The sequence below is a fragment of the Chenopodium quinoa genome, unplaced genomic scaffold (assembly GCF_001683475.1).
Source record: "Chenopodium quinoa cultivar QQ74 unplaced genomic scaffold, ASM168347v1, whole genome shotgun sequence".
Lineage (NCBI taxonomy): Eukaryota > Viridiplantae > Streptophyta > Magnoliopsida > Caryophyllales > Amaranthaceae > Chenopodium > Chenopodium quinoa.
Window position 1 is genome coordinate 1,600,160 of NW_018744702.1, and position 27,033 is coordinate 1,627,192.

General features: G+C 35.6%; 1 protein-coding gene and 1 long non-coding RNA gene across 4 annotated transcripts; one reads left to right on the top strand and one right to left on the bottom strand.

The window, feature by feature from the left end:
- Window positions 1–3,311: 3,311 nt before the first annotated feature.
- Window positions 3,312–7,356, bottom strand: LOC110702780. Its single transcript, XR_002507586.1, has 4 exons — window positions 7,202–7,356; window positions 6,799–7,083; window positions 6,135–6,202; window positions 3,312–4,257 (listed from the first exon to the last, which is right to left on the bottom strand). It is a non-coding gene; the product is annotated as an uncharacterized LOC110702780 (long non-coding RNA).
- A 221-nt stretch (window positions 7,357–7,577) lies between these two features.
- LOC110702779 lies at window positions 7,578–15,386 on the top strand. 3 transcript variants are annotated; one of them, XM_021880526.1, is made up of 4 exons: window positions 7,578–7,718; window positions 7,787–7,917; window positions 13,476–13,517; window positions 13,894–15,386. In XM_021880526.1, the coding sequence occupies exons 3-4, from the start codon at window positions 13,500–13,502 to the stop codon at window positions 14,932–14,934; spliced, it is 1,059 nt and encodes a 352-aa protein (XP_021736218.1). In that variant the 5' UTR covers window positions 7,578–7,718; window positions 7,787–7,917; window positions 13,476–13,499; the 3' UTR covers window positions 14,935–15,386. The 3 variants fall into 3 exon arrangements, with proteins under 3 accessions (XP_021736218.1, XP_021736216.1, XP_021736217.1); XM_021880524.1 differs by having other exon boundaries at window positions 7,579–7,718; window positions 13,888–15,386; XM_021880525.1 differs by having other exon boundaries at window positions 7,579–7,718; window positions 7,803–7,917; window positions 13,888–15,386.
- Window positions 15,387–27,033: the final 11,647 nt, after the last annotated feature.

Genomic DNA, 27,033 nt, shown 5'->3' on the forward strand with positions numbered 1-27,033 from the left:
CTAGCTTGTGGTGTTTGCTAGAGAGAAGAAGAATATGTCATGCATGCGTTAAGATTGCAGTTTAGCCCAAGCAATTTAAAGTAAGTACAAACAATTTATACACGTTTTTTTACGAGATAAATTATACAAGCTTTGGTGTGTGAAGATAATATTTGGGAAAATATAGTGTAAATTTAAACTAATACTCTGTACTTTTTAAAACAGGTTTATTCTAAACCCTTAAGAGATGTGCGCTGCCCTATAATTGGACGATCGTATAAAGACTCAGCCCATTTATTTATTAGACGGATCTATCCCTTTAAGAACTGTGTTGGGTCATAGGGATTAAAGCTTGGTTCGTGGAGGCAGATGCACGATCCGCATGGTGCATCTGTCCAAAGTACAAAAAGGCGGAATGACATGCAGGTATATACTAATGTACATGGGCATATAAAAGAACACAGTGTTCATTTATAATTTACATGGACATATACATAAAAGAACATCGTGTTCATTTATAATGTACATCAGATTTTTGTGCAACAATTTTGTATATTATTTTTGTATAATAATATAATTTTTTTTTTGTATAATGAAATAGATAAATAGTACTATAATTATTTTTTTTACCATACATTAATTACAATCATTTTATTTAATTTTTTTTACCAAAAGTTCACTTTCTCTCTCCAAACAAAAACCCATTTAAATTCCTCAAACCCCAAGCAAAATTTCAAGAAATTAAAAATTTTGAGTCCAAAATTGTTCAAGATGACAAATAAAAATGAAAGGTAAGGCCAAATTCGACATTTATACTTATTTATTTGACATTCATACTTGTTTATTTTGAGTTTGAGTATTTTTTTTTTATAAATTTGATTGAAAATTGTAATATTTGATTTTATTGGGAATTAATTGCGATTTTGTTGTTATTTTTTTGTTGCAATGAGAAATAAAATGAAGTTCCTTGAAGAAGATCGTCCGATTAATCCATTTTGAAGAAGAAACCAAGCAAATAGTCAATTTTAGAAAAAGTTTTAGATTCAAATAATACAATGTACATTAAAATACAGTAAAATGTTCTTTTTTCATATACTTACAAGATGCAAATAATACAATGTACATTAAACATGTAACCAACATTATTATAACATATATGTTCATTAGAATATAATACAATGTACATTATAATACAATAAAATGTACTTTTTTATATGCATACATGGTCATTTATACCAAATGTACATTTACTATATGAATACTGTTCTTTAATATTATCAAGTTCTTTACTAATATTACAAATGTTCTTTAGATTTACAAAAAACACATATAAAACTAGATGTTCTTTATAAAATAGCTATATGTTCTTTATAAAACAACTATATGCTCTTTACTGAACAACTAAATGTTCATTCCGCCTTGTTTTTAAAGAAAATTGGATGCACCATGGTGCATCCGCCTTCACAGAAAAAAAAATTCACATAGGGATCCATAGAATTGGTCTCTCTCTTTTTTAACATAACTAGTTATTGGCCCTTGGCGGTCCCCCAATGTGATTTCGTCTCGGTGATTAGTGTATGATTAGTCGTAGTTTATGTGTTAATGTAATTGGTTGCGTTTTGTTTGTCGATTTTCTTTTGCTCTGATTGGTTAGTGTATTATTATATGTGGCCAGCCTTAAATTTAATTTGGCTAATGATCACTTTAGCTATAGCAAATAATGATGCAGACAAAGTGGATAGCAAGATAGCTTTGTTTACTATTACAATGGATGACACACAGAAAACACATGATGTGAGTATTGCTGAGAATGTTGCTAACTGTATTGATGAGCCGGATAAACCTCAACAAAATTTACAATTGACTGCCAGTTAGGAAGATGTAATTTGGGTCAATTGTTATGATTACTGTGTAATTATTCAATGATATATGCGTAGATTATTTCTAATGTTTTATTGGTAACGAAAATAGGTAAAGTTGTTAGCGTTGATCAATGATGAAATTTAATGGAATAGATTGTTCTGCTAAGAAATTAATTAATGTAATATATATGTGTGTTGATTAATGTGTATTGTGTTATGTATTACTAAAGTGGTTGAAAGGATTAAGTTGTTTTTTCTTATAATTATATTAACTATATTAATTATGGAAATAATAAACTTGTTATTATTGTTGTTAAATTGTTTTGAAAGAGTTATAAAAGGCTACTAGCATTTTAATAGTTATAATGATTTAATAATTGGTAATAAGGGTAAAAGAATTGTTTATTATTTTTTGAGATTTTGTTAAAGAATAATGGTTTATTAAAAAAAAGGTTAAAGAAAAAATCCCTTTAAAAAAGGAAACATTTCTACCTATGATAATTTAAGTTTTAATTAAGAATAAGAGTAAGACATCTTGTACGTACATTTCTTGGATACTTTATAACCTAACTTTTCGGAAAAGGAAAATGAAATAAATTGCAAATATTTGTAAAAAGGTATAGAGGCAAAGGATATTGTAGATAACCACTATCACTTTCCCTCCTTTGTTCCTTCTCTCCTTCCTTATTTAATGATACAACAAAATTTACATAGATAATCCATACCCCCCCCCCTTTCATAGCTCTCCTCCTCACCCTTTTTCATCTTCCTTTACATTTTCACACTTATATGATTTTACAATATTTAGAATCTTTTCCATCTTCCTTTAAATTTTCACACTTATTTAGAATATTTAGAACCTAATTCTTGATTACATACTAAAGATGGTCCTCGATTTATAGAGTTTTTCATCTATCCTTTCTCTTTTCCAGAAGCCCATTGCAATTTTTATTTCTTCAATACACATTCTTAATTCCTCTTCATTTCTCTCTTCCATGGCTTCTAAGTCTCTTCTTTAATTAAACACTAAGAATGGTATTTTGAAGTAGTGTTTCTCATCTTTTTCTTTCTTTATTACCCTAAAACATCTCTCAGTCTCTCTCTTTCCCTTTATCTCCCCCTTAACATGGCTATTGTTGACCCTAAGTTTTGATGATTACTCAAGGAACCTAAGCAAACTCATATAAGTTAAACTTTCGTTTTTAGCTTTGATTGATGCCAGGTTATTGCCGAGCTAAACTAAAGTATTATTTAAAGGGGTATACTCAGCTCGGCAAGTCACAAATTGTCAAATCGATCTGTATGTTCTGCAATGATTACTTGTTTCACATGACCTATTTTAGCTGGTTTTGTACCCTTTTGATTCTCCTTACTGATAGACACAGTTGATGATGACTTATCTGTAAGTCTTACAACAGGAATGGATCTCTTCTCTCCTTCAATCGGAGGAATCCATAGTTTCATAGGGCATTTTGAAACGAAGAGAGAGAGAGTAAGATTATGACAAAACCGATTGCCAAGCAACATTTTACAGGAGACCAAAAGAAGGAATCTACACATACATTAAGTGAATTTGGAGGTATACTTTCTTGCATTGGTATTACAAGTATTCCAGCATCTAGAATCAATTCGAGCTCCCTTTGTACCACAGACCCAGAAAGATCCGGTTGGTATGATAGCCCAAGCTCCGAAGATTCTCCAGGTTTCAGAGAAAAAACCTGGCAATTATGTACAACAAAACCATCCAATCCACATTCTCTTCCTGAGACATCTATTCTCTTGACATTGACAGGGTAATCACCTGCATTAAAAGCAAAGACCTTCTTTAATAATGGCTTACGACAGGCAGATATAGCATCCTCATTGTTGGATATATTTAGAGGATAGTTCATAGTAAAATCCAATCTTTGCACATGTTCTGAACCCTCGAGCAAGACTAAGGAAAAGAATCCACCCGATCCATGCAGAGATAATATCTCCAGACCAGAAAGATTACTCCTTATGAACGCCGAGCTCTTCCATTCACATATATCTGAAGGATGAAAATAGATAGGACCCAATCATGCTGTGTCATTTGGATGTAGAAAGGCCTCTGTAACTATACCGTCTGCTACTGAAAACCCACACATACTCATCCTGGTGGAATCATTACAGGTAGAGCTACTTGCAGAAGGTGTCTGTTGATGACCATAACAGGTTTGCAATTATCAACAGTTTCTATTGAGTTTAGTATAAGCTGCACTACGACAGGTTGCTGGCTGGGATTTCTGACCGTAATTGACTTATCATAATATTTCCCAACTGGGAGCAACGGGAGAAAGAGCTCGTGGCTGTCAAGAAAATAGCGCCCACTCATTGAGCTCTGAGTTCTCCACTCTTCATGAAAAAATTCATCTTTCACTGCACCATCCAATGCCTTCATGTAGCAAAAACGATAGTATTATATATTTATTGACAGGAAAGTGTTATTACTCAAACATGGAAAAGCAAACTTATAAGAGCATATAGATAAGAAGGGGTACACAGAAAACATAGGAGCATAGAAAGCGACACCTAAAAAGTTGAAACAACTTCACCGTCATGTTTTTTTACATTTGGGGCAACATGGTTTCCAAAAAAAATATTTTGTAAAGCATAACCATGAATTAATTCTGTAATTTGCTTGGTAGGTCCTGCATAATCATCTGCTAGATGAGCAAGATGATCCTTTAGCCCTTCAAGCTACTGAAAAACCTTTTTATGATGCATTGGGTCACAAAATACCCCCTTCCCCTAATCAACACCCTCTCATTGATCATGATGTTGATAGCCCGGATGACCGACCTTGGAGCTCATCTACTGATACTATTTTAAGAAAATCTAAGTGGTTGGTTAGTGATTGTGGATCATATCTATCTTGCTTTAGATTGCTTCTATGTATTATGTGTGTGTACGATTGTTTTAACAAGACTCAGTGACTATTTTAATATGTTATTATGCTGTTTGATTCCAATTATGCATTCTGAACTTTGATACATGTGATTATTCCCTTTCAATGAGTTGGTTTATGAGCTTTATTCTATAAGTTACTCTTCAAGTGACTTCTTAATCAAGGCACCTGGTAATTAAGGACCAAAAGATTCCTTATTAGCAAAAAATATATCAATCAAAATGGGCAACATAAATTAATAACTCAAAGCACAAAATCAGATGCCATTAGATAAAGCCAAACTTGGAGTTCCTTCCCCTTCTTGTTAAATATCTTCACACAGTTGAAACCCATAATTTGATTTCTCAATTTATGAAGAATATGCTCTTGTCAAAGTATACTATATAAGCTCACAGCACACATCTTCATGACATAGTTCCCAGGAATTAATTCATTTTGATTTTGCTATTGACTGGATGTGGTGCAAAGACTGCAAACAAAAGCCTTTGATGGTAACTTGCAGACAAATTCATGCTAGAATGAATTGATTAAACTATACAAAACTCTTCATAATTTGGCAGCGTAATCATTAATTTAACGAAACAAAATATTAATACTATTCTTTGTCAAATAGCTTATCAAATTTGCATATTTAATTTTCTGTGTTGTGGTTGCTTCTAAAATTCAGAGGAGTTTAGATTATATATATATTGTTAATGGATCCATGAAATTCAACACAAAATTCTTGCATGCCATCATCCATCTATCATCTCCACTTTATAGTCAATCATCATCGTAGTCCATAAAAATTTAACAATATTAAACACACCCAAGTTTTAATCCAAATTCATGATGAAAATATTACACAAAATCAATCAAAAATAAATTAATTCTGGGTATTTACAGTTTCATCAAGGCCCTCTCACGGCGCTAGCTAGGAGCATAATTTTTACTTATATATATAGTAAACAATCAGGCATCAAATTGAATGCATCTATACTTACTACACTTCTTTACTTTCCCTTATAGGATTCTTCACGATCAATCAAACAATAAACCCAATCAAAAATAAATATAAATATCAGTATCAATATCAAAAGGTTAAGATCAAACATTAGATATGAAACAAATAAATAATCCAAACATGTCAACGCTATAAGTATCATACCCCCTCTCCCTAAATACAAAGAATAAGTCAAGTCTAGTTGTCCACAACATGTCAGCACTATTGTCCATGCCTCCACAGCATGGTCCTAATTTAAGGTAATAACACTAATATCAAAGCCTTAAGAATCCTTAACCTCTAATTGCAGAGATGCTGCTTTCATTAATCCTTAGACTAATACCTTAAAAATCTAAAGTAAAACAAAACATAAGCAATTTACCTGACATGCCGATCATCACTGTAAGAATATTTTACAGCAACAGATTAAGCATTCAGCTCATCCCTAATCTGTTTAAACAATGAATATTAACAATGTCAGAAAACAGATAATTACAGCAAGGGCAGCTAACTATGCAAAATAAACAAACCCCGAGCTATGAGAGCCCAGTAGAAATCGAAAACATGGTAATAAAAAGCAAAGCATAACAAACTACACAAAACTAATACTGTTGACCTCTCTTAACTTGTATAAAATATAGAGGTTATCCAAACTATGGCAAATTGGCAATCAATGATAGTCAAAACACTAAATTTCACAGAAAATCACTGATAATTCAAATTTCAGAGAGATGTCATCAATAAATGGTGTTAATTAGGGTAACAAAGTATCCCAAATAGCTCTGAAAATAGTGAAAAATCAATAAAAGCCTCCCAAATGAATAGTTTGAGCATAAACTCGAATCAATTTTCCAAAATCAAAAGGGTAACAAAATTAAAAGAGAACCCACCCCAAATTAATCATCAGTTTCAATTATAACCAAATAGAATTGAAATTAAAAAATCTAGCAGTTACCCAAACAATTCAATCAACCCCACATCAAACAATCCCTTAAGTCCCCAATCAAAACAATCAATTAGATTGCAAAAAATACAGAAAATCTCACCCATATCCATGCTCATAATAAGGTAAATTAAAGAGAAGGGTTTCAAAACCATCGAAAACCCAAGCATCCTTTCCATCGCCGGAAACATTAGCGCGGATTCCAACTCATCTCCGGCGAAAACTTCCGAATCCAACAAGTAACGGTCACTGGTTAATCAAATCATCGGGTTGAATGGCTCCCAAATTCCGGCATCGCCTGTTTTGAAGGAAAACTGACATCTTTCGCAGAACAGTTGGTCACATACAAATTGTGAGTTTCGAGCCTCAAAAGATCTCATTAACAAAGCTGCAACATAATTCAATTAATTTGATATATTAGATTGACAATGGAAAAGAGATTCGGATGAACAAATGAAAATCCGATAATTCAATTAATTTGATATTTTAGATTGAGAAAAACTTACTCCGTACAAAAGAATTGAAGCCATACGAATTGGTACTTGGAGGAGCAAATTAGTGGAAGGCATGATTGATTTATTGCTTGCTTTGCTCTGATTCCATTGAAGAAAGTCTAGAGCAGTTGAAGAAGAACTCTTCAATTGAGGAGAGAGAAAGTGAATGAAGAGAGAGCAAACACATGGACACCAAGCAACGAAAGAAACTAAAAAGACAATCCTACCCCTGGAATTTTGGTGCTTCAGCAAGGGAGACAAAGGGCAGGGGTGGTAATTTCCTGTTCCTAACGAACAGTAAATTTGGAGCATTTTTGGTGCTACAGTAGATGAACTCCGGACTTTTATAAGAGTTACAGACTAGAAGATACGGAGTAATATTTACATTAAACATCCCATAATAATTACAATGAAAATCCATGTTGCAGAATTGGTCTCTCTCAGTCTCAGATTAGTCAGATATCCATTGAAGCGCAGTTGGCGTGAATCTAGTTCTTGTATCCCCCATTGAAGCCGCTTCAATTCTCAGGTAAGTTGTTTGTATTTGTTATCATCATATCAAATATCCCTAAAATAAAATATTCCGTACTTTTTAAGGTCTGCGGTGCCATAGAATTGTTGTCTCTCGGATTACTCAGATATCCATTGAAGCGCACTCTCCATTGAAGCGCAGTTGGCGTTTTCCGTTGAATCTAGTTCTTGTGTCCCCCATTGAAGCAACTTCTGAGGTAAGTTGTTTGTATTTGTTATCATCATATCAAATATCCCTAAAATTATGAGATCGATAATTGAATCAAATATCCCTATAATTATGAATCAAATTTGGTTGCTTTAATGTTAGGATTTAACTATGAAATCAGAGCTCTTTTCCCTCCTGCCCTGCCTCAGGGACGGGCCTCCCTTAATTCATTTATGGCTAAATTGATTTTAGTTATTTTTTTTTAAAAGTAACTACCTTCGATTATTTTTTTGGAAAAATTGCCCGCAATAATTCGACCTTTTGCCCGTCCGTTGAAAATAATCTCACATTTAGATTATTTTTAAATAATTCCACCTTTACCCCCCCGGTCTTTTTTAATGGTCCCAACCGGTCAATTAACTTGTTATACCAAGTCACTTGACACGTGTTAGCACCCAATAGTCCAAAAAATATTAAAAAAATAAAAAATAAAATAACAATTAATTAGTTTAGAAACCACCCACCACCAGCCAAACCACCGCCCCTGCCACCCCTGCGCACTGACCGCCCTGCCCCCCTGCGCGCCGACCGCCCTGCCACCCATCCTCAAACCCCTCCCTCACGAAACCACCCTCTAACCCCTCCCTCCCTCACGAAACCACACACCACTCAAGCCACCGTCGTTCCCGCCACGCGGCTCTTGGCAGTCAGCCCCCTACCCCCCCCCCCCCCGCCAGTCCGGCACGCAATTGACCCCACTCTCCCTCCCCCATCCCTGAACCACGAATCCCCTCCCTCCCCCACGAAAACGGAAACACCCAGCAATCCTTAACCCTCGAAAATCCCTTTCCCGGCCCGATCCCAGCCCCCTCCCCGTCCACCGTCCCTTTTCCAATCACTCCGACCTTTCCAACCCCAATCCCGATCCCAGCTGCCCTCCTCCGACCTCGAATTAGGGTTTTCGATTTTGCCGTGGGTTTTGGTGGAATGGTGGGTTTTCGATTTTTCGAAAAGGGGTTGGGGTTGGGTTGGCTGGGGTGGGGTGGGGTGGGATGGGATTCCGGTCAGCGCGTCAGTGGAGGTGGTTTCGAGTTGGTGTTCAGAGGCGGTTTGGCGCATCAGTGGCAGTGGTTAAGGGCTCTTGGTTTGGGTAATGGTGGGGATGGTGGTGCTGAAAGGTGATTTTTTTTTTTAATTTTACTTTTTTTTTATTGTTTTTGTTAATTTTGGACAAATCAAATGATGACACGTGTAAATTAAATTTAATTAAAAAAAATTACCTCTTCAACCGGTCACTGGTCATCCGGGACCATTTTAAGCAGATTGGGGGTAAAGGTGGGATTATTTAAAAATAATCCAAAGGTGGGATTATTTTTAGCGCACGGCTTAAAGGTGGGATTATTCCGGGCAATTTTTCCTATTTTTTTCTCCTTTCTGGATTCACCAAGAATTAAGGTATGTGATGTGTTGTCTCAGATTGATTCGAATCTGTTCATAATTTTGAATTTTCGTGCATAGAAACCCTAACTTTGAAGTTCATTCATACTAGAGTGTACTCGTGCTCATACACGGGATATATCTTTATTAATATGTAGTATGTATGTTTATGAAAAAAAAAAATAGAAGCGGAAGTTATTAAAGGGTGGTTATTGAGTAAAAAGGGTGGTCTAATACGTCTCTTATTGAAATTCTAATCATAAATTGTCCTTTTCTTAAGTGTGTTAAGATCCGATTGCCTTTCTGTCATTTTGAGAACCCAATTTCTCAAATATCCCCGGGTTGGAATTTTTTGTTAGAGCTTAATAATATGTTTCACCTACATTATCAATATGATTGATGTATGCTTATGTTGTACCCTTGCATTAGCAAATTGATCGAATCGGAAACTAAAGATACCCAATACAATAATCTACTATATCATCAAGTTTGATTTTTTGCTATAAACTATGAGTGTTGAGAAATGTAGTAGTAATCTAAACTTCGGTATAGTATGGGGAGTTGAAATGAAAGTGGAGGTGTGGAGTAATGAGACAACTGCCCCAAAAAATTGGGCACATTTAGTTTTTTTTTTTTTTTTGAATGAAAATGAGATTACAATTAGATTAAGTTAATGTTGATCTCTTTAGACACCAGTTATTAGATGATGAATTGTGTGTATGCACGTGTGTATTCCACCTTTTTTTTTTTTTTTTGAAATTTAAAGTAAGGCTAAAAGGCGGGAGTGAATGTGACCCTTAGGATTGGGGATTTATATTATATTAGAATGTACCCATGCTTTAATACATTGGGTTATTTGTATGTGTAGGAAACAAATTAATATAACTGTATAAGTGGAAGTTACGTAAGTGAAAGTTATAGATTTTTTTTAAAAAAAGTAAGTTTTTTTTTAAAAAGTTATTTATTTAGGGTTATTGGAGTTATTTGGAAGTTATTTTCTTAAAAAAAATAAAGAAAAACATAAAAATAAAAAATAAAAAAAGAGAGAGAATGCATAAGAATTGAGAGATGGGGGTTTGGAGTGTTGTGAGGAAGTGTTGCAAAAACGTCTCTTACCCGTGCAAAATGCACGGGATATATAAGAAAAAATATATTTAAAATATGAAAAGCTGATTTTGATATTGTAATTTAGACTTGAGCTGTAATGGTCGGTTTTGGACTGGTGGGTTTTGTTGAACCCTAATTAACTTTGTTGTACTAAGTATTAATAATCATATTAATAATGTGATGACACCTGCTGTGCTATGCTGAAATATGATATTCTATGCTTTAATTGCTTAGAAGCTCAAAAAAAAGGGTCTTACTATTTTATGTTAGTGGTCACGCAATGCTATTTTGAAGTTTACTTTTTCAAAGTTATAGAGGTTACTCGTTCAGTGTTATAGGGGTTACTCGTGTTACTGGGTTAGTGTCATATGAGTTGGTGTCTTGCTTTAGGAGTTACATACTTTGTTCTGTTGCAAGTAGTTATTCGCTGAGGCCAGTTCCACAAAAACGTGTTGTACATTTTTTATTTATTTTTTTTTGCTTTTGATGATTAAAGAAACGGAAAATGTTTGGAGGGTAATCCCTAAAAAAAATGCATATAATTGAAGGGTTGGGGATTTATAATACTATAGTGAATGGTTGATAAAGAAACTGTATACTCGTGGTAATGCATGACATATATTATACTATGCACCAAAAAAATACTCGTAAAATAAAGTGAAATTTTAGTACGTAGTGTTTAAAAAAAGTGAAATGTTGGGGATTTTGAGTGCTACAGTGAATTGTATGTGGAGATATATATTGTATTGTAAAATAGTAAAAGCGAATTATTTATTTATTTTTTTTATCTAAAATTTAGAGAATTAAAAATTATTGCCAAAAAAAAAGAAAAAAGATAAAGGTAGTTATTTTCCTCCGAAAAAAAAATAAAAATAGTGAAAGTTGGAGAGGAAGTTATCCAAAAAAAAATATTAGAATGCACAGAATTGCTTCATTCAAGAATTCAGGTATTAGAGTGCTGTGAATAAAAGTTGAAAAAACAACTCTGTATATATATATATATATATATATATATATATATATATATATATATATATATATATATATATATATATCAAACACCACCACTGCCACCACATTTGTGATAAAAAATGTTAATGTTGGGGTTTCAATTTTAAACCCAACCTACCATCTTCAACCTCAAACATTCTCTCTCTTCGCCCCACCAACACTATCCAATCTCTAGCTTCTCCGTCGCCACCACCGCATGTTATATAGCCTTTACGCCGCCACCTCCACCACCAGCACTCTTTCTCATCTTCCCGCCATCATGGCTACCATTCTCTCTCCTCTCCCACGACAACCACCATCACCACATGCTCAAGAATTTCGTGTGTTTGGTATCAACTTCTGAATAATTACAATCGAGAATTCAAGTTGTGAAGCTTAATCAAAGGTAAACCAAGCTTAATTGACAGTTTGATATGTGAAATCAAAATTTTTTTCATCCAAATCAATCAAATTGGGCAAATTATAGAGTTTGAAATTTCAAGGAATTTTAATTGATTTAAGAAACAAAACAACAATTCAACAATTTTATGTTACGTTAAAAATAAAGAATAAATTGATTTCGAATCAAATCGTTGTAAAAATCGAATTTCAATTCCTGATCAATATTAACGAATTATGTTCAAGAAAATATAAGTATGTTCTAAAAACTATTACAGATGTTCTAAAATATGTTGCATATGTTCTAAAAAAGATTGCATAGGTTCATATTTGTTTTTGAGTTCAAGGTCTTAAAATTTAAGTATCGTGTTCCAATTAAAACTATATTCAGTAAAGCTAAGTTTATTCTTCTAAGAAATATTACATATGTTAAGAATCATTGAGTCTAGATTCTAAATTTGTAGGCATTTTGTTCCAAAACCTATGCTACAAAAAGTTAAGTGTGATGCTCTAAAAGATGTTACATATGTTCCAAAAAGTTCTTCTAATGTTCTAAATTTTAAAGTGTTCTCACATAAGTATAATATTCTCACATATAAAGGTGTTCTCACCGGATCCCTCTCTCTCTCTCTCTATATATATATATATATATATATATATATATTTAGGGTCAAATGAGAAATTACTTAAAATGAGAAGGATGAGAAGGATTTTTTGTGCAAATATTTTGTATTAAATGTGCAGTTTTTTTGAACTAAATGTTTGAAGTTTAAAAGAATTTTTAAAAACTAGCGCAAAGTATATCTGCTCCACTTTCTTCTCCGGCCATTGTCAACATTCATCACTTTCTCTCTCCTACTCTAAGCTCTAACAATGCAACCAATCTATTACGACTCTCACTTTTGATTGGTAAATTTTAAACTGTTGCTTTATATTATATGCGTTGAAACAACTTTAAAATGTTATTGACGATATTGCTAAGTCCAAGAGATTTTGGAGGTTAACGAATCGTGAAAAGATTTTGATAAAACATGTATAGATTAAGAAGCATAAATAAAAGTCGATTGATGCTGAACATATTAAGAGCAGCAACAACCAAAACTGAAGGCATAACAGTAGATAAGATTTATATGTTACGGTTAGTTATCGACTTCCGACGAACTTGCTCTCTACCTCCTGCAAAACCGAGCGACTAACAATGAATGTATCATAACACCTCAATATTTGTTGATGCTGCCAATCAATTCAACAAAAATTAGAGTTCACTAGAAAAGTATCAACTATCATTAGCAACTCCAAAGTCACTACTTATACATACGATGATATTGCATTTATAATTTTTTTTTCAAAATTATGAACAAATAGTACCACCAATGGGATGTAGTTGTGATAGGAGGTTGGTAGTGGTGTTGCATTATAGATTAATGGTAGATTGGTAGCAGGTGGATTATTCAAATAGTGAAAAACGAATATGCATAATATTTTTACTATATGCATAATATTTTAACTAAATGTGCATAATATTCGTACTATATGTGCATTTTGCATTGTTGTAATGTGAACCTTTAGATTCCTTCTCATTATAAGATCCTTCTCATTGGATCACAACCCTATATATATATCGATTATCTTCTGCCCCTTCTGGTTATTAACTATATTTTTGTTTGTTTGAAGGAAATTGTAATTGTAATCAAGGTGATGGACATCACAATTAAGGTAATTGTTTTCTTTACCAAATTTTTATTATCTTTTCTGTCTTTGTCCAAAATGCACATGCACTTTAGTCGACTTGCCAGTTTTCGTTTTATTGATTTGATTTGATTAGTTAATTATTTACTCCTTGTAATTTACTTAGTTGAAATAATAATAATAATAATAATAATAATAATAATAATAATAATAATAATAATAATAATAATAATAATAATAATAATAATAATAATAATAGTAATTGTGAGTGATAAAACCCTTAGTTGAAATGCATATCTCGAGGTAAATTAGGAATTTCCCCTAATAGCACAACCCTGCCCCATCAAAAATCAAAATATCAACTCATCTCATTGTTGATTATAATATTAATTTTCAGATACAGGTATTCGCACTTCCTGGCTATGATGATGAGACATTCACATTGGACGGTTTCAAATATTCCGATACCATATTCAATGTCAAGTCTAAGATGTGCAAGAAATTGAGTGAAAATGGGTTGGCATTAAATGATCCTGACCGAGTCGAGATGTTATCATCTGAAGGACTCTTCTTGACAGACGACGACAGGACATTAGGATCTTATTATCCTGCCTGTCACCACCCCACTCTTGCCATTTTTCTATTTCATCGTGATAAAGAAATGGAAGATGCGGCTTTGGAGGAGAGTCGCTGGGAGGCTAAGTGTAAGCAAGTGCGAGAGGAAGAGGAAGCAAAAGCAGAGGAGGAGGAGAAGAAGAACAAGGTCAGCAGGAAGAATGGATATTCAATGGCGAGGGAAGCCAGACCTAAAACCAAGGATTTAAAACTCCAACTCCCTTATGTTGCTGAGTTAGAAGACCTTGGCATTGATGGCAATCTCAAGTTGTACAGCGAGGTAGGGTCATCTCTTCCTGTGGTGGATGTTGAGTCAGCCCACTCTGTCTGCACCTCTGCATCTGTCGTACTTTTGGCTCCCAATGACCGGATTTGGAAGATTTTGCAATCTAATTTGGCTGCTAAGTCCGAGTACCTTATTGTTCGTGTGAGTTGGGATATATTGTCGTATATAGCTCTGAGAGAAATCAAGGCATGCTACCCTGATGATCGTCATCTTCCCTTTGTCGCTGTCACTGACTTAGACCCCCACCACCTCGACCTCTTAACGTTCCTTGACACCCCTCCCGATGCTGTATTCAATTGCTATGGGTGGGATCTAGACTTAGAATCTAAAGATGCATCTTTTTTGGTTGAATATTTGGACATCAAGTGGCTCGGCCTCAGGCCTTCTCAGCTCAACAGTCTTAGTCTCCGTACTGCTGATTCTTCTGATGACCATGACCATGCCTGTCGTGGATCTGCTTATGACTTTGGCAAGGTTATTTGTATGCTCAGGGTGAATCCCTATATGCGTAGGAAGGAAGACTGGTTGAAAGCATTGGACTAGCTTGAACAGCATGGCAAGAGTGTACTATTTCAGCCTCGCTATTTCGACAACGATTTTATCCCCAAGAAAGTTCCTGCAAAGGATTGGGTTTAAATTTAAAAACCCACCTACTTACTAGTCTAGGGCTCTAATGCTTTACTTGTATATTTTAGTAGTGTTTTTATGTCTGCTACTCTGATGTTAAGTTGTACGTACGAGCTTCTGGATTCCAGTGCGTACTTGTATGTGTTCTAGTTATGTCTATGGTTTGTAATGGTTTATTTTCCAGCAATATGAAATGACGTCATGTTTTTTTTTTTTTTTTTTTTTTTTTTGGGTTAATTCTATTGGTCCTGTTAGCGTCTTCTTGTTGTAGTAATCTCTAATTTCCCTGTCCCTACCCAACCCTCGACTGATATTAAGTCTTTTATAGACATGATCTTTGGGCTGAGGATTTACTCTTTGCTCATTTACTTATATTCCCAATTACCAAAAATTTTTAATTTGCTGTCTTTTCTTTATTTATTTTTTTTATTTATCATGCTTAATATGGGCATGAGGACAAGCTTTACAAATCAATAGCAATAGTGAATTGAGCGTAGAAAGTGTAAACTTTTACTGTAGATGAGCTATATCTTTTGGTTGACCAGGTTTAGCAGCTTGGCTTCTCATCAAATGCTGCGACAACTGTTCTGAGTCGTGAAGATGGTGCTTGTAGGGATTCTGGTATGTTAACCTCCTCATTTTACCATCCGACTAATTTCTGTGTTTTTTTGTTGTTGATGAATGGAGACAATCTTTGTGTCAATGTGCTTTGTTTATTTAGTACTTCGTATTATGGAAGCAATACTAGTAGGCTTTCCAGTAAAGTTTATTCTTTATTGTCTTTTCTATTTGGTAGATGTTATAATTGTTCTTTGGGTTAGAGTTTGCAATTTTAATGTGTGTGTGTGATGATTTTACATGCAACACGTGTTTAGTGCGTGTTGTGTGTTTGAAATAAAACTCTTAGCTTTTTAATTTTCTTCTCTCTTTTCTTGTTCATGTTGCTCATCACTGACGTATCAAACTAGGGTTTTTCTAAGTGCAATGTTTTTTTGTTTCTTTTGTTTTTGTTTTAAATAGAAGTCTTTTGAATTTTGTTTTTATTTCTTACCTTTGGTGTTTGTAATTACAGTTTTGTGAGCGTCTTTTTTCCCTCAGTGGAATTCTGGAAACTTGTTTATGTGCTTTCTTTTTTCTTCATAAGATTCAGAATTTCAAATCTAGGTTTTGCAGATCCCTAAAGCTTTTAGCCCTTTCATCAATGGATTGAGATTCAGATCTGGGTTTTGTGGATTTTTAATTATTTCAATATCTCATAGCTACACTCGGGTAAGTTCCTTTTGGATTATCACCGGATTCCCCTTCTCCATCCCTCCATTTCATGATGATTTATGAGGTTTTATCCAATCCTTGTTTATTCTTGTTAATTTACCTTCGGTTTTTGTTGCTCCAATTTCCTAATCTTTCAGTTATAGTGTTGGATCACGATTTTGATTTCTTTGGTTTAAAAAAAAACCGCTGATTTGTTTTTGTTCGTGTTTAACTGTATGGGAGAAACCAAAGAAAACAATGCTAGGAGGAGCTTCCTGATCATGATAAATAAGGGGAGAAGGTACCGGATCCAACACTCACCAAAGCTAACGGCGAGTGGCGAGCCACACACTAATAATGTACCTTTCTTTTCATTCTCTTATTGCTTTATAGTAATGTTGTTGATTACGAGAAAGTACTGTTAGCTGATTTTTTTTCATATCTTTCCTGGGGTTTATGTCTTGGTTGTTTTGTGTAATAGAGATTAATTAGCTGATATGAGGTGTTAGAATTATTTCCATTTTTGCTGAGTAGGGTGGCCAACTGTTTATTGTTGCTACTATTCCATTTTTCTTAGGTTAGGTACTTAGATTTTTTGCGGTTTCATTGATTTTTGTTTTTATAAGGTGTTAAATGGTGCCCTACTGTTGTTGCATTTCAGTTTTTCTTCTGTTAGGCTTTTTGCTCCTATAATGGTGGTCACTCAGTGTAGCAAAGTGGTTAAAAAAAAATCTGATATTTCAAATAATCAATTGTATAGGAATGGAAATGAATATGTACCATACAGGTACCAGACTTTATTTAATACTTTGGTGCTCCATATATATCCTATATTGTTAGTAGGTCTTCGATTTTTAATTTTTTGCAGAATGGCTTCCTAACCCAATATGTAGCACACAATTTTTGGGTTTTTGAGGCCCTGGAAAAAATGTTCGAGAATCATAGGGGGTTTTGTTGAGTAATGCAATGCACCTACGTGAGTGGAGACGAGACAATGGAGACCCTTTGAAGGTGTCAAAAGACACATTATTCCGCCTAATTCGAAAACCGTGCAAATGTGATTCAAGTGCAATGCTCGTTACTAGGTGCACTACGCATTACTTGAGTTGAATTGCTCGTTATTTGAGGATAGGAATAGAAATGAGTCCTGACGAGATCTTGGACCCAACTATAAATATTAGGGTAAATGGCAACGGACCTCGGAATAGCTTCCCGGACAGCCAAAATTGAAACCTATAGTGCACGATTTTCCCATAATATGTGAATGAGCAAGGATTAGAGAGTCGGTGGTCACTCACTGTTGGTGTAGCAAAGTGGTTAAAAAAAAAATCTGATATTTCAAATAATCAATTGTATAGGAATGGAAATGAATATGTACCATACAGGACCAGACTTTATTTAATACTTTGGTGCTCCATATATGTCCTATATTGTTAGTAGATCTTCGTTTTTTAATTTTTTGCAGAATGGCTTCCTAACCCAATATGTAGCACACAATTTTTGGGTTTTTGAGGCCCTGGAAAAAATGTTCGAGAATCATAGGGGGTTTTGTTGAGTAATGCAATGCGCCTACATGAGTGGAGACGAGACAATGGAGGCCCTTTGAAGGTGTCAAAAGACACATTATTCTGCATAATTTGAAAACCGTGCAAACGTGATTCAAGTGCAATGCTCATTACTAGGTGCACTACGCGTTACTTGAGTTGAATTGCTCGTTATTTGAGGATAAGAATAGAAATAAGTCCTGACGAGATCTTGGACCCAACTATAAATATTAGGGTAAATGGCAACAGACCTCAGAATAGCTTCTCGGACAGCCAAAATTGAAACCTATAGTACACGATTTTCCCATAATCTGTGAATGAGCAAGGATTGGAGAGCTGGTGGTCACTCACTGTTGGTGTAGCAAAGTGGTTAAAAAAAATCTGATATTTCAAATAATCAATTGTACAGGAATGGAAATGAATATGTACCATACAGGGACCAGACTTTATTTAATACTTTGGTGCTCCATATATGTCCTATATGGTTAGTAGATCTTCGTTTTTTAATTTTTTTGCAGAATGGCTTCCTAACCTAATATGTAGCTGACAGGGTAAAGTCGTATCCCCTAATCAAAATTAATACCTAAATCCTCTAACTAATGTAGATAGGGAAGTAGGGTCGATCTCCACAGGGAAACAAGTCTTTCTATTCCTAATTAATTAAATTAATCTAGATTATGAAGTAACCAATATTTATATTTGAAAAAGAAACTAAACTACTAAGATTGAGAATAGGGAGAAAACAATATATAAAAGGATCTAGGGCATAGGTTCACCAATAAATAATACTCCAGGGTAAAACATAGTAATCAATCATTGACATTGCTTAAATAACATGATTAACAGGCTCTCGCAATTTATTAATCAACATAGATCTAACAGGCTCTCGCAATTTACTAGATCTAAGTTCTTATTGAAAATAGCCTTTAATATCAAATTAACATCTGCTCGATTCATCAATTCAATATTGCTATACTTTTACAAGCCGTAATTGTAAAACGTTAAAACAATTCAATAAGAAATTATCATGCAATACTAATAATCAATAATAGTCAACCATCAATGCATCAATTAACCAGATTGTAAAGGGCTTTCGCTACGTATTACAATCACAGAATTAATTTACCGGTATTAAATCTCATCTCTCGAATCTCGACTTAACCATATATAAATTAATCTGCCTATTGAAACTAGACCTAAACATTAATTCTCATCTCTCGAATCTCGAATCAATATTGTCAAACTCATGCATAAAAGATCAAGCCTAATCTAGTTACAAAGCATTAAATCAATCAATAGGAAATTAATCTAGCATTGATAATTAACAACAATAAATTACCCCTTCATATTATTTATGGATCCCCACAAACCCTATAATTAAAACTACTCACACATAGTAGAAATTAAACTAACCAAAGAAGTAAAGCAAGGCATGATAAAAGAAATAAAGTAAATAACTAAGATTAAGAGAAAAGAAATCGTTACCAAACTAATCTGTATTAATGGAAAATAACCAAGAACAAGAGTTGAGAGAAGAGTTAAGAGAGAGAAAAGATCCTAAGTAGAGAGAGAAAGTCTAAGGAAGAAGATTAAGAAAGAGTAAAAAGAAGGTAAAGAAGTACTAAATTCGTTTTACGGAGAAGTATTTATACTCCGTAAGAATCCTAAACTAAAACAAACTTAAACGACGCTAATCGTCTCCTACCAATAACACGCGCCCGATCGGGCGAAGGGCCGCCTGATCGGGCGCGCCTTTTTCTTTGCGTTCCTCCCAAGCAGCATCGCCCGATCGTGCTAGCTGCTCGCACGATCGGGTGCGCCTTAGCATGCACATCACTATGGTCTTGCCGCGCCCGATCGGGCTAGAGGTTGCCCGATCGGGTCCTTGCTCCCCTTTGAGGCTTGGACTTCGATTGGGCTAGATTTCTCGGCCCAATCCGGATTTCCTCCTCGGGTCTTGAATACTTGGTCCAAATGCCTCGGGACCCCAATTACCGAGCCCTTAATCCCCGGCACTCACCGATCTTGGGATCCAAAAGTGGTCGTGTCCTTCTAGCTTCCGTAGTTGATCCATAAAGCCCGGGAAAATGCTCCAAGAGTGCAATTTCCTGTAAAATACAACTAAACTACGAAAACACTAGAAAACACAAATTAGTAATAAAAGTGGCCCGGAAGAGCCAAAAACACTACTAATAACGACCAAGGGACGGGGGTAAAACATTATATAAAATGGACATATCAGTAGCACACAATTTTTGGGTTTTTGAGGCCCTGGAAAAAATGTTCCAGAATCATAGGGGGGTTTTGTTGAGTAATGCAATGCGCCTACGTGAGTGGAGATGAGACAATGGAGGCCCTTTGAAGGTGTCAAAAGACACATTATTTCGCCTAATTCGAAAACTGTGCAAACGTGATTCAAGTGCAATGCTTGTTACTAGGTGCACTACGCGTTACTTAAGTTGAATTGCTCGTTATTTGAGGATAGGAATAGAAATGAGTCCTGACGAGATCTTGGACCCAACTATAAATATTAGGGTAAATGGCAACAGACCTCAGAATAGCTTCTCGGATAGCCAAAATTGAAACCTATAGTACACGATTTTCCATAATCTGAGAATGAGCAAGGATTGGAGAGCTGATGGTCACTCACTGTTGGTGTAGCAAAGTGGTTAAAAAATCTGATATTTCAAATAATCAATTGTATAGGAATGGAAATGAATATGTACCATACAGGGACCAGACTTTATTTAATACTTTGGTGCTCCATATATGTCCTATATTGTTAGTAGATCTTCGTTTTTTAATTTTTTGCAGAATGGCTTCCTAACCCAATATGTAGCGCACAATTTTTGGGTTTTTGAGGCCCCGGAAAAAATGTTCGAGAATCATAGGGGGTTTGTTGAGTAATGCAATGTGCCTACGTGAGTGGAGATGAGACAATTGAGGCCCTTTGAAGGTGTCAAAAGACACATTATTCCGCCTGATTCGAAAACCGTGCAAACATGATTCAAGTGCAATGCTTGTTACTAGGTGCACTACGCGTTACTTGAGTTGAATTGCTCGTTATTTGAGGATAGGAACAGACATGAGTCCTGAGGAGATCTTGGACCACTGCTATAAATATTAGGGTAAATGGCGACAGACCTCGGAATAGCTTCTCGGACAGCCAAAATTGAAACCTATAATACACGATTTTTCCATAATCTGTGAATGGGCAAGGATTGGATGAGGTCCACGATTTTCACCAAGAGATAAGGTTCGATGAGGTCCACAAACATCAATGTGAACGAGCTACAATTTTTCTGATGCTCTCCACACATTATCCTTTGGGAAAGGCAGCCTATGTTGCTTTCCAAATTGACAAGACTCACAAAGATCATTAGATGCGCAAATTGCAGGAAAATCTCTCACTAGATTTTTCTCGTGAAGTTCATTGAGAGCACGCATATTAAAGTGTCCATACGGCCTATGCCATAGCCATGTGTCGCTTGAGTTTTCTGCATTCACATTCTCTACTGGATAATCCCATTTCAATAGAAAGTTATTGTTTTCCATCGGAACTTTTACAATCTCTTTCTTGTTTGAGTCAATGATAGTGCAATGGTTATTCTCAAAGACAAGTGAATAACCATTGTTGACCATCTGAGCAACACTAAGCAAACTCTCATTCAAATCTGGAACAAGGAGGACATCATTGATGTACTTTATACCTTCCTTGGTTTAAACACCAATTGTGCCTTTTCCAGTGGACTGTACAACAACACCATTCCCCATACGAACTGGAACTTTGATGGAAGAGTCAAGCTTGCAAAATAAGCTTGAATTGTTTGTCATGTGGGATGTGCACCCACTGTCAATCAACCATCTTTCCTTGTTGCTACAGGCGCTCATCGCTTGACGTGCATAAAACAAATAGTCTTCTGATTCATTGGAAGCACGAGCATTTGTATTTGATGGTTGTTGCTTCTGTTTGTGCCAACAATCCTTCTCCAAATGGCCTAGTTTTTTGCAATGGCTGCATTTCGGCTTCCCCTATGATAGAAATCTTTTTCAAGATGATTTTTCTTATTGCATATACCACATGAAGGGAATTTCCCTTTTGACTGTGGTTGTTCTTCGTCTTTTCTGTCAGATCATGGGACTCCTTGATTCTTCCTGTTATTTCCTTTGTTGAATAGAAATTTTTGATGAGACTTTGACAGAAAATCAATCTCCGAGGTTGGGGGTTTTGCTAAGTCATCCTTTGCAAATTTATGCTCATGGGCAAGCAACGAACCCATCAACTTCGTCACACTGAGCTTTGTGACGTCCTTAGATTCAACAGTTATTGTGGACATTGTGTTAAACCTTTTGTCCAAAGATCCTAAGATCTTTTGCACTATTTTTGCATCTGAGATCTCTTCTCCATAGATCTTCATTTGGTTTACAACTTCCATGAATCTAGATTGTGTAACCTTTTATATCCTCATTCTTCTTCATCTTCATAGACTCCTCAAAGTATTGAGTCGAATATTTCTGATTTTTTCATCGCCATGGAACTCCTCCTCGAGAAGACCCTAAGCTTCTTTTGTTGATGAGGCTCTCATGATCTTGGGGAAGATTGTGTCAGAAACACAATTGATGATATGAGATAAGGCTCTAGCATCCTTCATCTCATCATCACTTATCTTCTTTAATTGTGCTTCTGTGTACTGCACTCCTTGTTTTCGTACACAACCAATTTCCACTATCTCCCACAAAGCACTTCCTTTTAGAAAAAGCTTCATTTTTATGCACCAATAATCATAATTCTCTCCTGTGAAAGTAGGAGGTGTTGGCATAGAAGTTGTGGAAGAGGTTGACGTTGAAGCCATACTTCAACTGCTTAGTTTCTTCTTCTTCCTGTCTTCTGTTTTTTTTAGGCCCTTAAGATCATAAGGCTCTGATACCAATTGTTAGAGCAAAGCTGGACAGTGTGTATAGAAAGAAAGTAGGAAGATTTCTTATATTGTTTTGATATGTACAAGAGTACTTTATATAGGGGTGAGGGATGCCTTCTACATTATTGTGATGCAATGAAGAGTCACAACTTTTGGCATTTCAACTACTCCTAATAACTCTAGTACATTCAAGTTTATTCACTGATTTCTTCACTAATTGCTGAACACTAAAAGTCTCATTTACTAACAATTGTCATTCATGCTCAACGCTCATGTGCGCTATCTCATTCTTTACTTGACTGGAACAAGTGCTGCACTTATTTGATGTATCTTCTGTCATGTTGGGTAGATTTAGACTCAATACTGGTGTCGAATACTGTATTTTTTTTATCTTCTGAATTCATAACTAAAACAAAGGTGTAAGTTTCAATGTAAATGTACTTTAAACAAAGTTGATTTGATGGGGTTCAAGGGTACAACACTAAAACTGATGTCTAGTTGATTATAGGATCATTATTTTCATATATTGAGATTCAAAGTTATGTGAGAAATAACATAAGCTATTAGCTTGACATTATTTTGTATGAGACAGTATCCCATTATTTTGCTGTTAAGGTTGGTTTTTTTTTGTGGGATCCTAGCTTTTTTTTTTTTGAAAAAGGTAAAATATATTACTTCTCCAAAAGGATGAACCAACCAGCTGCCAAACCAGCAACACCAATACAAACGAAGAGACAAAAACTAGCTATACATCATCTTCCTAAACCAATCTACATTGCTTCTACTGATTTTTGCAGGGAGAACAAACTCAATTCTTTGCCTAATATCTGTCAAAAGCTCTTCAATCACCTTCTCAGGACATCTGATACACTTGTCCCACACAGCCCTATTCCTTTCCTTCCATATAACATACAGCAAGCCTGCATATAAAGATTGAAAAACCTGCCTTTTGAATCTGCCAGTAATCAGATTCAGAGCATCATTACACTCCTCTAAAGAGCTAGGATCCAACCGCACCTTCAGCCTATGAGCTAGCAAATTCTTACACCTCCTAGCATAATCACACTCAAAGTAAAGATGCTCCACCCATTCATCTGCATTCTGGCAGAGAGGACAACTAGCATCAGCACTTACTCCAATTCTGAACAGGAGAGCCTTAACTCTGATTTTCTTCAAAAGGATCATCCAGCAAATGAATTTATGCTTGGGAATATTGAACCTATTCCACACCCAATTACACCAAGGCACCTCATTATGCTGTTCCTTGAGCCAGTTATAACCACTAGAAATGGAATAACCATTCCTATCCTCTTTCCAGATGTTGCCATTATATCTATCTTTGAACTGATCTTTAACCCACCAGAGTTGCCTCCAGCTCCAGCTCACATTACTTGGGCATTTAAACCTCTTCCAGTTCTTCCCTTTTAAATACAATCCATTCACCCATTTCAACCATAAGATGTTCTGCTTTTGAGCAATGTTCCAAATCTGCTTACCCAAGGCAGCAATATTCCAAATTCTGCAATTATGAATACCCAAGCCACCTTGCTTCTTGCTCCTACACACAATATCCCAAACAATGGGAGGAGACTTAGTATAAACTGCTTTTCCAGTCCACAAGTAATTCCTGCAAATAGCAGCCACCCCATCTATCACACTCTTGGGCAGAAGAAAGATAGTGACCCAATAGATGTGCATAGACATTAGAACAGAATTGACTAACTGAGCTCTTCCAGCATAAGACAAGGTTCTGCAGCCCCAGGATTTAATTCTACCAGTGATCTTATCAATAAGCAACTGACTATCATCCTTGGCTAACTTCTTGGCACTCACATTTATACCCAGGTACTTAAAAGGAAGAGATCCCTCCTTGAAACCTGAAGTAGCCATAATATCCTCTTTCACTCCATTCTCCACATTACAAAAATAGATGTTGGATTTGCCTTCATTAGCAACCAAACCAGAAGCCGCTGCAAAAGTAGCTAAACTCCTAAGAATAATCTCAATAGAAACCTTGTCCCCTTTACAAAAAATAATCAAATCATCCGCAAATACCAAATGGTTCAAACTCAACTTCTTGCACTTGGGATGGAACTGAAAGTTTCTTTGAAGACCAATTTGCCCCAATATTCTAGACAAATATTCCATACAAATAACAAAAAGCAGAGGACACGTTGGATAACCTTGTCTCAAACCCTTCTTGCCCTTAAAAAAGCCAGCTAAACCTCCATTGATAGCAAGGGAAAAAGAAGAAGAAGTAACACATTTCATAATCAGCATAATGAACTTCTGAGGAAACTTCAAAGCTTTTAACATTTCTTCCAAGAACTCCCAACTCACAGAATCATAGGCTTTCCTTATATCTACCTTGAGTAAGCACCCAGGAGGAGTGTTCTTTCTACCCTATCTAGCAACTATATCCTGCACAATACTTATATTATGCACAATCTGTCTGCCCTCAACAAAGCCAGCTTGATTCTGAGAAATCAGATAAGGAAAAACCATCTTTAGCCTGTTACAAAGCATCTTAGTAATGCATTTGTACAACACATTACATCATGCTATAGGTCTGAATTCACTGACAGAAACAGGACACTCTACTTTAGGGATTAAAGTAAGAGTGGTACAATTAAGCTCTTTAAGCATCTTGCCATTATCTAAGAATTGCATCACAGCATCAGTAACCTCCTCCCCAATGATACTCCAGGAATGCTTGAAAAAATTGCTACTATACCCATCAGGGCCAGGAGCTTTATCCCCAGGAATAGAAAATAAAGTTTTCCTCACATCATTTCTACTAAAAGGAGCATCAAGCATCATAGCCTGGTTCTCAGAAAGGACCATTCCATGATTCACAATGTCATCCTGCACCTTGACCCTGTCCCCAATATCAGTCCCAAGAAGAGACTTATAAAACTCAACAAAAGCATTAGTAACCAAATCAGGCTTATCACACCAGTTACCATCTTTATCAGTAACAGCAATCACTCTGGATTTATACTACCTCTGCTTCACAAAATTATGAAAAAATTTAGTATTATCATCTCCCACTTTGAGCCAATTAATCTTAGCCTTCTGAGTGAGATAAGAAAAATATTGCTTCTTCACTAACTTAAACTCTTGGAGCAACTGTCTCTCATTATCCTGAGCCACAACATTCCTTTGATCATTCTGCAAGTCCATCTACACCTTTTCAATATCTTGCTTCAAATTCAAATACTTGAGATCAATATCAGCATAATCCTTACTATGAAGCTTTTTCAACTCATATTTCAGCATCTTAAGCTTCTTTACCACTCTATACATATGCACACCATGAACACTGCTATCCCAAACTTGCTGCACAATCTTCAAAAACTCAGGATGTAAAGACCACATATCAAGGTACTTAAAACTTCCTTTCTGTCTGATATTAGTTCCATCCAACTGAATAACAGCTGGACTATGATCAAACCAAGATTCAGGCAGATAGTTCACAAACGACTCAGGCATAGCATTCACCCAGCTTTCATTCACCAAAGTCCTATCAATTCTACTCACCACTCTATGCGCACCTCCTTGCTTATTATTCCAAGTAAAAGAGCAACCAACTTTCTTCATATCCTCAATCTCACACTTCATGACACACTCCCTGAATTGCACCAACTCAGAGTTAGTAACAGGGTTCCCAATCCTATCATCATAATTCAAAGGGCAGTTAAAATCCCCAGATACCAACCAAGGACCTGAAATTCCAGACCCAATATTACACAAACCCTCCCATAGCATCTCTCTCTCTTTACTATCATTCATACCATACACAATAGTGCACCCGAAATCCTGCCTAAGAGCAACATTAGTCACCTTCAAATGAACCAATTGAGAAGACACCATCAACACTTGCACTTGAAAGAATTGAGGAAGCCATGCAACCAAAATCCTCCCACCCTTGACTAGAGAAAAGTTCGAAGTAACACACCAACCTTGCAACATCCCAGAATAAATGCTAGGAAAATTACTTGATTTTATCTTAGTCTCCAAAATACCACACAAACCAATCTTTTGCTTCACCAGGAAATCCTTGACTTCCTTCTGTTTTGAGAGGCCATTCAAACCTCTCACATTCCAAATTAGAATTTTATCCATAAGAAATGGATTCACCCCCAATAAGAGGGACTTCCTTATTACCATGTCCAAATACCAGCCCATCATCATCCTGCAAACTCTCATAGGAATTACCAACAACTACCTCACCAACAGGTTTAGCCTTAGACATCTTCCCTGCCCCATTACTCTTCCTAGGAAATAGTTTTCCACCCCTC